The sequence below is a fragment of the Gouania willdenowi genome, chromosome 19, assembly GCF_900634775.1.
Source record: "Gouania willdenowi chromosome 19, fGouWil2.1, whole genome shotgun sequence".
NCBI classification, from domain to species: domain Eukaryota; kingdom Metazoa; phylum Chordata; class Actinopteri; order Blenniiformes; family Gobiesocidae; genus Gouania; species Gouania willdenowi.
Genome location: NC_041062.1, coordinates 14,677,888 through 14,689,940, shown reverse-complemented (window position 1 = coordinate 14,689,940; position 12,053 = coordinate 14,677,888). Strand labels below are relative to the sequence as shown.

Genomic DNA, 12,053 nt, shown 5'->3' with positions numbered 1-12,053 from the left:
CAATATACTGTATATATATATCAAACATATGGTAGAGCATCAGTGAAAACCAGTTGGCTTCACATGTGTGCATTGATTTATTAAAAAATGCTGCGAGTTCACGGAAACACGTGGTGCGACTGAGTCGTTCTGGCTCACAGCATTGACTCCGCTGCCAGCCATGTGAAGGCTGTGCCAGTTCATTCTCAAACACACCAAAATCGTCTTCCGAACAGAAAATATACGGCCTCCTTATTTCTCTGTTGATGTGCTGGAAACAAAGCATCAAATACATCATTTTAAAGTAGGTCTCTATGTCCCTAAATTGTATTATAGTAGTAAATTGTGAAATATTAAAGTACTAACCAAAGATTTACATTCGAAATTAGAGTCGAGGGACGAAATAAATCTTTATTCAGGACTCAAAATGTAAACAAAAAAAATGTATAAAATAAAGTACATTTTTATGAAATACAGCGTGCATGCACTTGATTTTTCGGGTTGATTTACCCAGTAGAGTAGATGTGGGCAATTTTCTGCGACCCCCAAGGCTAACACACAGAATGACTCCAAAAACACACAAAATTACTTGAAATTAGTACACAAAAGGACAACAAAAATACACAAAAAGACAACAAAAACACACAAAGCAGCAAAAACACACAAGACTATTCAAAAAAAAAAAAGTACACAAAATTACGCAAAATAACAACAAAAATACACACATTTACTCCAAAAACAACTACAAATGTATACAAAAAAAACATACAACAAGAGAACAAAAATGACCTCAAAACACAAAATAACAACAAAAGACACAAAATGACTCATGGCATACACAAATAGACAGAATGACTTAAAAGAATATACAAAGCTGCAACACAAATACCCAAAATGTCTTCAAAAACACATAAAATGAACAATGAAATGCACATAATGACTATTTTAATACATAAAACAAGAGAACAAATATACAAAATGAGTCCAAAAACACAAAACAGCAAAAATACACTAGATTACTTGAAATCAGTACACAAAATTACACAAAAGGACAACAAAAATACACAAAGCATAAAAAATACACAAGACTACTCGCAAAAAGTACACAAAATTACATAAAAGAACAACGAAAATACTCACATTTACTCCAAAAACAACTACAAATGTATAAAAAAAACCTACAGAAAAACATACAAAAAGAGAAGAAAAATGACCTCAAAACACAAAATAACAACAAAAGACACAAAATGACTCATGGTATACAAAAATAACAAAAATACCCAAAATGACTTCAAAAACACAAAATGAACACTGTAATAATACATAAAACAAACACATAAAACAAGAGAACAAATATACAAAATAACTAAAAACACACAAAACAGCACAAATACACAAGATTACTCGAAAAAAAGTAAACAAAATTACATTAAATAGCACAAACGGACAACGAAAATATACAAATTTACTCCAAAAATAGATAAATGTATGAAAAAACAGAAAAACATACAAAGAGAACAAAAATGCCCTAAAAACAAAAAATGACAATAAAATCACTCATAACATATAAAACAACAAAAATACCCAGAATGACTAAAAATAAAAATAAACAAAGCTACAACAAAATGACCCAAAAAGACTCTAAAACTAAAAAAAGACCAAAGAAACGCACATCATGACTCCAATAAAACATAAAACAAACACAAAAACACATAAAACAAGAGAAGAAATATACAAAATGACATCAAAAATACACAAAATAACTAAAATAGAGCGACAACAACAAAAAAAAAAAATTAAACCTGGTGTTTATTTTAAGATGAGTCGTTATTTTGGCCCTTGGATCAGACTATTAGCTTTTTGTGGTTCCCGCTGTAATAAAAGTTGTATATATATATATATATATATATATATATATATATATATATAATAGGTTTTCCACCAAGACATTTAATGTATTCAGTTGTTTTGATGTTTTTCATTGATTAACCTAATTAACAAAGCTTCAGTCCACCTGTTGGTGACATCATAGCTAGTGACACAAGGATCACCTGAGGGCAGTAAACGTCTCACGTCATCGTATGAAGTGCATGAATGTGTGTGCATCAGGTTAACCAGTATTACTGGTAACAATTCGAGGGTAATGAACAGATGGTATGTTAAAAAGGTTAGACCTTTAAGAGTAGTGTTCAACATAGAGGATCACCGCTACTTTTTTTAATCCAAAAAGTTCAGCCACCATTTATTAAAAAACAAAAACGAAAGGTGTGCTTATAAAAACATATAAAGCATTTTAAACATGTTTGGGTTTGTTTTGGTTCACTTAAAGGGCGTAAGTCTAAAAATTCAGCTTTAAATACTTAATGTTGCTTTCTAGGAAACTGACTCGGACCTAAATACTGTACGTATGGCAGTGAGTGACTCAGCACCACAGGTAATGAACACACAAAGTCACATTTCTATAAAGGCATGTGATTTATTTGCACATGGATTATCCAACTTTACCGATGTACAGTGTGTACTGTGTATACTTTAAGTTCATCACGTACTCAAAGCGTTTGATGTTTCCTGGTTTCATTTAAAGTAAAGCCGTCCTGATCTGATATTGAAATATATTGGTGTTTCGGATTTATTAAGGTTATTTTTCATGGTCTTTGAATTTATTTTCTATTAATTTTATTCAGAGTAGAATGTTCTTATGTTTCAAGTTAAAATGTCTATAATCCATGAATTATTAATAAATGGTAGGGGTGTCTCAATCCGATATTGATAGCGGTTATCGGTTCGATATCAGCCAGAAAACGAATATCGGATTTTATTGGACTGTATCTAAAATCTCCGATATAATACATATTGATTTCTTAGACTGATTTTTTTCAATACCTTCTATTTATTTTATTCAATCATATAATATTTTTATTCTAAAAAGTTAATTATATGTAATCCATTGGTTTACAATGTTTTTTTTTGTTGTTTTTTTAAATAATCAAGCCTTTTCTATGATTTCACACTACAAAATAAGTAATAAAAGTATGTATGATTCGTGCTGATATAGTATCGTATCGTAATCGGTATGACCAATACTCAAGGCTGCAATATCGGTATCGTATCGGAAGATCCCTAATAAATGGGTCAGTTTTTCTCATATCTTCTGTTGCTGACTATTTGAGGAATATCCCATAATAAAGCCTTTTCTAACATTCAACACTTCAAAATAATAAATAAAAGTATATATAATTAAATTTGTGCTGATGGAGGCGTATCCCAGGGGTGTCAAACTCATTTTAGTTCAGGAGCCAAATACAGAGCAGTTTAATCACAAGAGGGACACACATTTTATGCAAGAAAATTAGTCATTTCAACATTATTGTACCATAGTTTGCACTTCTACGTATACATAAAATATTAAATATGTAAGAAACCAACAATATCCAAGCAATTAGTGATAAATTTCCAAACTTGTGAGACCAATTTCTATTTAATTAAGGGAAATATGTCATAATTTGAGGAAAGTCAAAGGATTTTGTAGGAATTTTGAGTTTTTTTTCTCTACTGCAGTCGTGATATAAGCACAGAGAAAACTGTAAACCCCTGTGAATATTGTTGAAATTCATTTACACAAAAACTCATGTTTTCTCTGCCAGTTTTACTTTCCGAATTAGATGCTCCAAAGGGCCTGATTTGGCCCACGGGCCATTAGTTTGACACGTGGCGTATCGGGTCAATATTGGAATAGCATTGTATTAGGACGCCTGCGGCTGGTAAAATGTGTTTGTAAAGCTGGCTGTGTTAAAAACAAAAAAAAAAAAACCAAACAAACAAAAAAAAAAAAACCGCAAAATTACAGAAGACTACTCAAAAAAAGTACACAAAATTACACAAAATCACTCACATTTACTACAAAAACAGATAAGACAACTACAAATGCATATTAAAAAAAAACTACAGTAAAACATACAAAAAGAGAACAAAAATGACCGCAAAACACAAAATGACAACAAAAGACACAAAATGACTAAAACGAACATACAAAGCTACAACAAAAATACCCAAAATGACTTCAAAAACACATAAAATGAATATAGAAATGCACATAGCAAGTTTAATAATACATAAAAGGAGTCCAAAAACACACAAAACGGCATAAATACACAAGATTACTTGAAAATTATACAAAAGGACAACATAAATACACAAAGCAGCAAAAATACACAAGACTACTGGAAATAAGTACATAAAATCACATAAAATTGCACAAAAGAACAACAAAAATACACACATTTACTCCAAAAACAGATAAGACAACTACAAATGTATTTAAAAAAAAAAAAAAAAAAAAAAAAAAACTACAGAAAAACATACAAAAAGAGAACAAAAATGACCTCAAAACACAAAATGACAACAAAAGACACAAAATGACTCATGGCATACAAAACAACAAAAATACACAGAATGACTAAAAAGAATATAGAAAGCTACAACGAAAACACCCAAAATAACTTCAAAAACATAGAAATGCACAAAATGATAAATGATGAAAATAGATAAATGTATGAAAAAACAACAGATAAACATAGAAAGACAACAAAAATGACCTAAAAACAGAAAATGACAATAAAATCACTCATAACATACAAAAAAACAAAAATACCCAGAAAGACTAAAAATAAAAATAAACAAAGTTACAACAAAATTGCCCAAAAAGACAAAAAATGACCAAAGAAATGCACACCAGCATATGTCATTAAGTCTTTTATACAAGAACACAATGCAAAGTCATTCCTGAAATAACATGTTAGTAGGGATGTAACGATTCTCGATACGATTCGATTCACGATACTGGGTTCACGATACGATTCTCTCACGATTTTTTCATTTACAAAATGGGACTGTAGACAGACAGACAAAATACTGTATTATTTTCCTTTTATTTTTCATTGTCAAAAGAATTCCTTGATAAACTATTCAAAACAATGCAATTTAACTAAAAATAAATCTTGAGTTAAATAAATAAAGGAATAATACAAATGAAAATGAAGCCTATTAATTTAAATTCTGGTTCTATAATAAACAATGCAAAACTGCATAATAGTTCTTTTTCTTTTAAAAGTGCAACTGAAAATGTATTTTGTGCCTTAACAATTGGACTTTAAAAAAAAAAAAAAACCGTCATTGCACTGATTTACGTCATATTTGTTTGGACCAGCAGAGGGCGCTGGTAACACAGTGGTCGGTTGGCATGCAAATATCTTGCAGTGAAGAAGATAAGCTATGCTAGCAGACAGAGCTAATAGAAAAACGTGACTTTTACAGATATTCAAGTAATATTACAGATATTCTTTCGGTGCTAAATGGGTAATGAATCATTTATTAACATATTTAAGAGTAGAAGGCGGCCAGAAAGAAGGTATTAGCAGACTCCGCCCGCCGCCAACACTTCCGGATACTGCGATTCAATTGTCAGAAAATCAATATCAACCGTGATACCTATGAATCAATTTTTAACTGCCTTACGATTAATCGTTACATCCCTACATGTTAGTGTACACAATTTGTTTGGGGGAACAAAAGGAAAAAATAAATCACTTAAGGGAAAACATACAACCAAACAAAGCCAAACATTTAACACTTATAACACACAAAGGTGAGCTTAATATTCCTTTCACAAAGAGTAATAGAACTTGAAAAGCAAGTGGAACAATAGACGGTGAAAGTAGACGGATCGTCTTACCCTTTGACTCCGTGTCGCCAAACTCCGGCATCCTATATGAGAAGAGAGAGAGTGTGAAAGATAGAATTACACTAAATTATTAAAGCGATGACAGCGATTACATTTTTATACAAGCAAGCACTGCTGGTAGATTCATAAAACTCCATGGAAAGCCACAAAACTAAACCCATATGGAAAAAAGATGATCCAATAGGAATTAAGGAAGAGGAGTTAGGAGCACGAGGCCACTCACTGTGTGTTATTTGATATGAATACGGCTACATTTATTCCTTCAGTTTATCTAGTCCCATGTGGCAGTAATATGAAAGCGCTCACACACACACACACAGTATCTGAAGGCACCCATTCATGTCTAAGTAATGGGCGTTAAAAATGGATGGGGACAGCAGCTGCCCGTAGGGTAGCAGCGATGATGTAACAGGAGGAGAGAGTGGACTGCTTTTAACACAATGAGGAACTAGTGCTGGGCATCTGGAAGAGGTCAAAGGTTAAGGAAAAGGCCAAACACACACAAGCTGGACTATTGGGACTGGTAAACAAAGCCATTGATTTTTCGTTTCACTTGAACGCCCATCAATTTTGTTTTTTATAGCTTTTCAAGCAGAGATGCAAATTGTACTTTATATACATTTTGTATTTCTTGTTTGTTTGTTTGTTTGTTTTTTAACTGTGTAGTGATCATAACATAAATATTCAATATTTTGTTTTTATTGTTTTGATGTTGCTTCGGCCATGAAGTTTGAGACAAAGAATAAAGAATAAAGATGCTTGTTATTGGTCTGTAATACACATTGAGAGTTGTTGTTTCTCCTCACTGTAGCTGCATGTTCATGTGGATTTGTTGTTGTTTTTTTTTTCTTTTTTCTTAAGAATTTTATATTTTGATAGCGCTTTGAGATGACTATTGTAATTTGCTCTATACAAATTAGGGGTCGGATATCGGATATTGGTTCGATATCAGCCTGAAAACGACTATCGAATTCAATTTTTTTTATTTTATTTTATTCATTTTTTTTTTAATTTAATTGTAGAATACTGTAGATGTTATGTGCAAGGTTAAAAAATTATGTAACCAATTGGTTTGTAATAAATAGGTCAGTTTTTCTCATACCTATTGTTGTTGCTGACTATTGTTCTTTGTTTGAGTAACAGCAATTGATCAAGTCTTTCCACACTAAAAAAAATAAGTAATTATTATGTTTTTTCTATTAAAGGAGAGAGAGAGAGATAGAGAGAGAGAGAGAGAGAGAGAGAGAGAGAAACAAAATAATGTATGTATGATTCATGCTGATATCGTATCAATATCGGTATCAGCCGACATGCGAGGCTGCAATATCGGTATCATATTGGAAATGATAAAATTGTATCGGGACATCCCTAATATATATATATATATATATATATATATATATATATATAAAGCATTTTAAGCAAACCTTATGTATTGAATGCCCTATTTGCCATGCCTTTAAAGGAGTCGCGTTGTAGCTTTAGGGTCGGTAAATAACAATAACAATAAAAACTAAACTAATATTCATCACAAAAGTGTATAAATTCATATGGTGACCAATGCACCAATACAACAAACATTACATATAAAGTACATGGATAGTGGTCATGATTCACTGCTGTATCATGATAAAATGTGATGGCTTTTTCAGTGGCTGATAAACCTGCACATATTTTGTTTATTGATAATAAACAAAACCTTAATTATGTTACAGACTGGTCCAGGTTCTATTTAAGTGAATTTCTACTACAAAGATGAACTTAAATGTTTAAGTTCCTATGGCGTTTAGGGCTACAAATGGCAATTAACTGTGTTCAGTTGACAAGAGGATTATAAGGGGGGGGGGGAGTCGTTGAAAAATGATCTCCCCTGTAAGGAGTCTCTGAATCCAAAAAGTTTAAAGTTTCAAGTTGCAATGTTAAAAATCACTTCAGAGGGCCCAAACTGATGTTTTCTCAGCGTGTTGAAGCTGTTTTTGGCCATATTAAAAAATTACGTTGTTCTCTACAGTACCCCTGCTTTAAATGGTCTGATTATTGTGTAATTTCACTCTAGAAGTGCATCGAGTAGTGTTAAGCCACTTTAGATTCATCGAGTTCTTCAGAAGGTTGAACATTGAAAACAAAAGCAAGCTATGGGAGTTGGCTCTTTTCATTCCACACAAATAATGAGCTCTTAAAGACTTGCCTCAACTGGGATCGACTTCTGTCGAGCTTTCAACGACACATCATCTGATGTGGGAGGAGACAAAGAAAGTGAAGAAGCTAAAATTGACCCTTCAATCAGTTTAACACTTCTCATGTATAGGAAGTAGGGTTGGATTAGTTGCCTAATACCCATCACAACAGCATCATTTAAATATTTTTACACATTGTGCTGACTCACAAATGTCTGGATGTAGCATTAGCTGGTGTTACTTAGGTTCTACATCACTGTTAGGAATTATTTTTGGTGCAGAATATAAATATGAGTCATCTAATGGTTGGGTTTGGTTACAATTGAAAGCCATGAGTTTAGAAAGCCTGGTTGGAGGTTTATGATCCTTTAAGCTAATAAGCTGCCTCATAATATTCATGATGTCTTCTCTATGGTGGAAGAACATTTCAAAGTGAAAACACTTGGCTCTTGTCTATGCGTTTATTTCTGCACATTAGAGCTGAGGTGGACTGCTAATGCTAACTAATCCTTATGCCCTATAAAAGCTGGAATAGGCTTCTGCACCCTATGACCCATGGCATTGTTAGCATGGAGGATGAGTAGAGTTTTATTTTTTTGAACAACTAACCAATGGTAATTATATGTATTTTGAGATCGTTGGTGTGAAAATGACAGGATAGACTTCCTTTAGCACAAAGGGGGAATTGCTTTATGTTAAAGGCCCTGTTGGAATGTCACTCTTCAACTATACCTTCATGAGTAAAGGATTCCTGTCTGTGGTGGTAGCAGACAAGCCTGATGACAATTTTCATTTTTTTGTCAACACGTGGACAGCTGTGCTTTGGCTTCCTCGATGCTATTCTTACAGCAGACACACAAACACAAAAACACACACACACACACACTGAAACAAGCCTGTCACTCATCATAACACTGAGCCTGGGATCTCTCAACATCTGAGTTAAACAATGTTCCTAATACGACAACATCAGTTTAACCTGAACAATACTGGGACACATGGTTTGTGTCATCATACTCGAAAACAAGATTATTAACTGGCAGGCATGAGAGACAAGAACACCCACGTGTCCACATGCAATTTCAACACACAGTGGGAGACAGGGTTGGGTGGTATACCCGGTTCATACCGAAAACGGTATATATTTTAGTTATGACATGTTAGTTGCGGTGTAAATCATACGTGTAAATGAATAAGAAAGACACAATTGAAAGCTCTAAAGCTGCATGTGAGCATGTGCCTGCGTGCACATCCCTCTGCTACATCCCGGACATGGAGGCACGGTTAGCTTAGCATGTCGGCAGTAATACACAAAAAAAAGAGAGCAATTTGCAATTCCTATAACAAGGAAATAAGTCCTAGTGGAGCTGCAAACAAAACACTACCTTATTCACAATAACAAACCACCACACCACTGAGTATGCAGCATTTAAAGCTAGAAATCAAGCTAATGCTAAAGCTAAGCTACCGCGGCAAAGAGCCATTGGGCTGCTGTTGCAAACTTGTATTACTACTAGTGTGGAATTATTCTAATATATTCACTCATCATATACCGTGAAACCATTAGAATTTTGAAAAAAACAGTGATATACATTTTTGGTCATAATGTAGTGTTTTACCATTTCCTTGTTACGTTTCATCGTCTTTTCTGTTTCGATGACTTCAATGGCTATTAAACTTCCCGATATCGTACCAAACATGCAAAATAGAGTTCATAAAGTCAACTACAGTTATTAATTTAAAATGTTATATGCTTCAAATGATGAAATGATTGAAATCACAGAAGATTAGGTCACAAGAGCTGAACATGTCTATTAGCGATACTGCTAGCTGAGGGTTTAAAACACGCACGTCAGATAAAGCTCTGTATTCATTTACAATCACAGGTTAACACGATTAGTAGTCACATCGTAACAAACGCAAGATTTTTACCAGAATTATGGGCAGAATTGGAAATACTCGTTTGTATGTCACATCAACCGTTTTCCGGTGAAAAATAGTGCGTTATATGTGTGGTATCATCCAAAAACGTTCATGTGAGGCCATTTCATGTTGGGGCAATATTTGAAATAACGCAACTAAACTTTATTTATATAGCGCAAATTACAACAAAGTCATCTCAGAGCGCTTAACAAAATATCAAGTCCATAATAAGAAAGAAAGAAAGAAAGAAAGAAAGAAAGAAAGAAAGAAAGAAAGAAAGAAAGAAAGAAAGAAAGAAAGAAAGAAAGAAAGAAAGAAAGAAAGAAAGAAAGAAAGAAAGAAAGAAAGAAAGAAAGAAAGAAAGAAAGAAAGAAAGAAAGAAAGAAAGAAAGAATAAAATAAAATAAAACAGGTTAGATAGCTTTTTCCATTTCCGAACGTAAATTCCATTTATTGCGTCCATTTAACGCAATCACGGAAAATCAGAGGCTCTAAATACAACAAGAAAATAATCAGAAACTGGAAAGATCAGCATAGAATATAGATTAGCTTTGGCATGCTAAACTATCTCTCTTCCCTTCTCTGTTTAGGAAATTACTAAAACAATATTTGGAGGTAAATCGCTAGTAAATTAAAATATCATCCATCAAGGAATCAAGGCGTGAAACATTAGTAGAGATCATTCTCCGTGCACCCGCAGGCCCCAAATTCTGACATGATCCCAACACTCAGTTCTTGCATCTTTATAGAGTCGCCTCAGGCAGTTTGTTTTCAAGAACAGACAAGTCCAGCTATGTGCAGGAAGCACTACAACTCCACTGGACGCACTTTCCACCTCTGTACAACTCTATTCAGAGACATTCCTGTTAACTGAAGACCAAACTTTTCCAAGTCAGAGATTTATTAGTTACAGACTTCAATTAAAAGTGACTAGAGGGTGATGCAAAGCATGCAGGCTTCTAGGCTGCACTACAAAGTATATCATGAAAACAAGAATGCCTGTACTGTCTTGAACACATGGCCTATTTTGGAAATACTAGCAAAGTTGTTTACAGGAAGAACGAGCTCTCTTAGCCCTCAAGGAAGCCTTAAATTAGATGAATGTTCAAAGCTTCGAGGGGAAATAAGTACTATTTGAACACTTTAAATCTTTTTAACAACTTCAGATCTAACCATAAAAATAAAGCTGTTGTGATTTTTTATGTTTCTTTAAGATATAAAATATGCAGTGCTTTCCAAAAAATGAGCTGCCAAGTGGAATATTTAGGATGAGGTTATTACCGTACTTCTCTTTCACCTAAAACTTTTTCAGTTCCTGACACAGTTTGCGAGTAACAACAGTGACTGGCTTTGTATGAATGTATTAAACCAATGACAATCGATGTGATGTGAATTTACCTGAATTGAGACGTTGTCCTAAAGGAGGAGATGACTTCTGACTTGAAGGAAGAAGATTCTGATTTCAGGTGAGAGGTTTTTTCCTGTGTTCCTTCATCTTCCACATGTTCCACAGACTCCCCAGCTTTATTCTCCAGACCTTTCTTTGCATTAGTAAACTCTGATCCATTATCCTCGTACTTTTCCTTCTCCTTGTTGGATGTTGAAGACCCCGTTTCCGAGGTACAAGTTTTCTTGTCCTTACGGACATATTTGGAGGTGAATTCCTCTGTATTGCCATAGCGCTCAGCCAGCTCCCTCCTTCTCTCTGCCTTATAGCGAGCAATCCGCTCAGCTTTAGTCTCCAGGGCCGAGCTTTGCAAGGTGTCTATCCCGTCCATTCTGAGTTTCAATACAGCTCAAGTTTAAAGGTTCAAATTAGTTTCCCTTTGTGCTCCTTTTAAGAAAGATCTCACGTGACAGCGACGTCTCACTCCATAATATTGTCTCGTCTCTGCAAACAGAAACAGAACATCATTAATACAGCCTCCTTGCAAAGTCCAGGTTCAGTAGTCAAGTGCTCCAAAGTTGTGCAAGGATGTGTGCGAGACCTGAACTTCTGCAACTTTAATGAAAAACTGACTCAGCTGCTGATCTCCAAGCCAAGCCCGACTCAGTCCACCCCCTTCCCATGAAAATGATGTCAGCCAGCTCAAACAAAAACCCTTAACACACAGAGAGACTCTCACACAACCTCTATTCCATCAGCTCTCTGTGAGCCTGTTGGAAAGATGGCGATCCTCACATCAAAAGAAGTCCTCGCTGCGTTTAAATCCTTCCTTACCTGAGGCTTTGTG

General features: G+C 34.2%; 1 protein-coding gene across 2 annotated transcripts in view; it reads right to left on the bottom strand.

Annotated features, from left to right (window-relative positions):
• The window catches only part of LOC114481274 (supervillin-like), a 66,580-nt gene that overhangs the window by 36,549 nt on the left and 17,978 nt on the right, over window positions 1-12,053 (bottom strand). For both annotated transcript variants that reach the window (XM_028475959.1, XM_028475960.1), the window contains 2 exons: window positions 11,218-11,710; window positions 5,711-5,742 (listed from right to left, as the gene is read on the bottom strand). In XM_028475959.1, coding sequence (XP_028331760.1) covers window positions 5,711-5,742; window positions 11,218-11,597 — 412 coding nt within the window. In that variant the 5' untranslated portion in view covers window positions 11,598-11,710. The remainder of the gene's footprint in view (window positions 1-5,710; window positions 5,743-11,217; window positions 11,711-12,053) is intronic.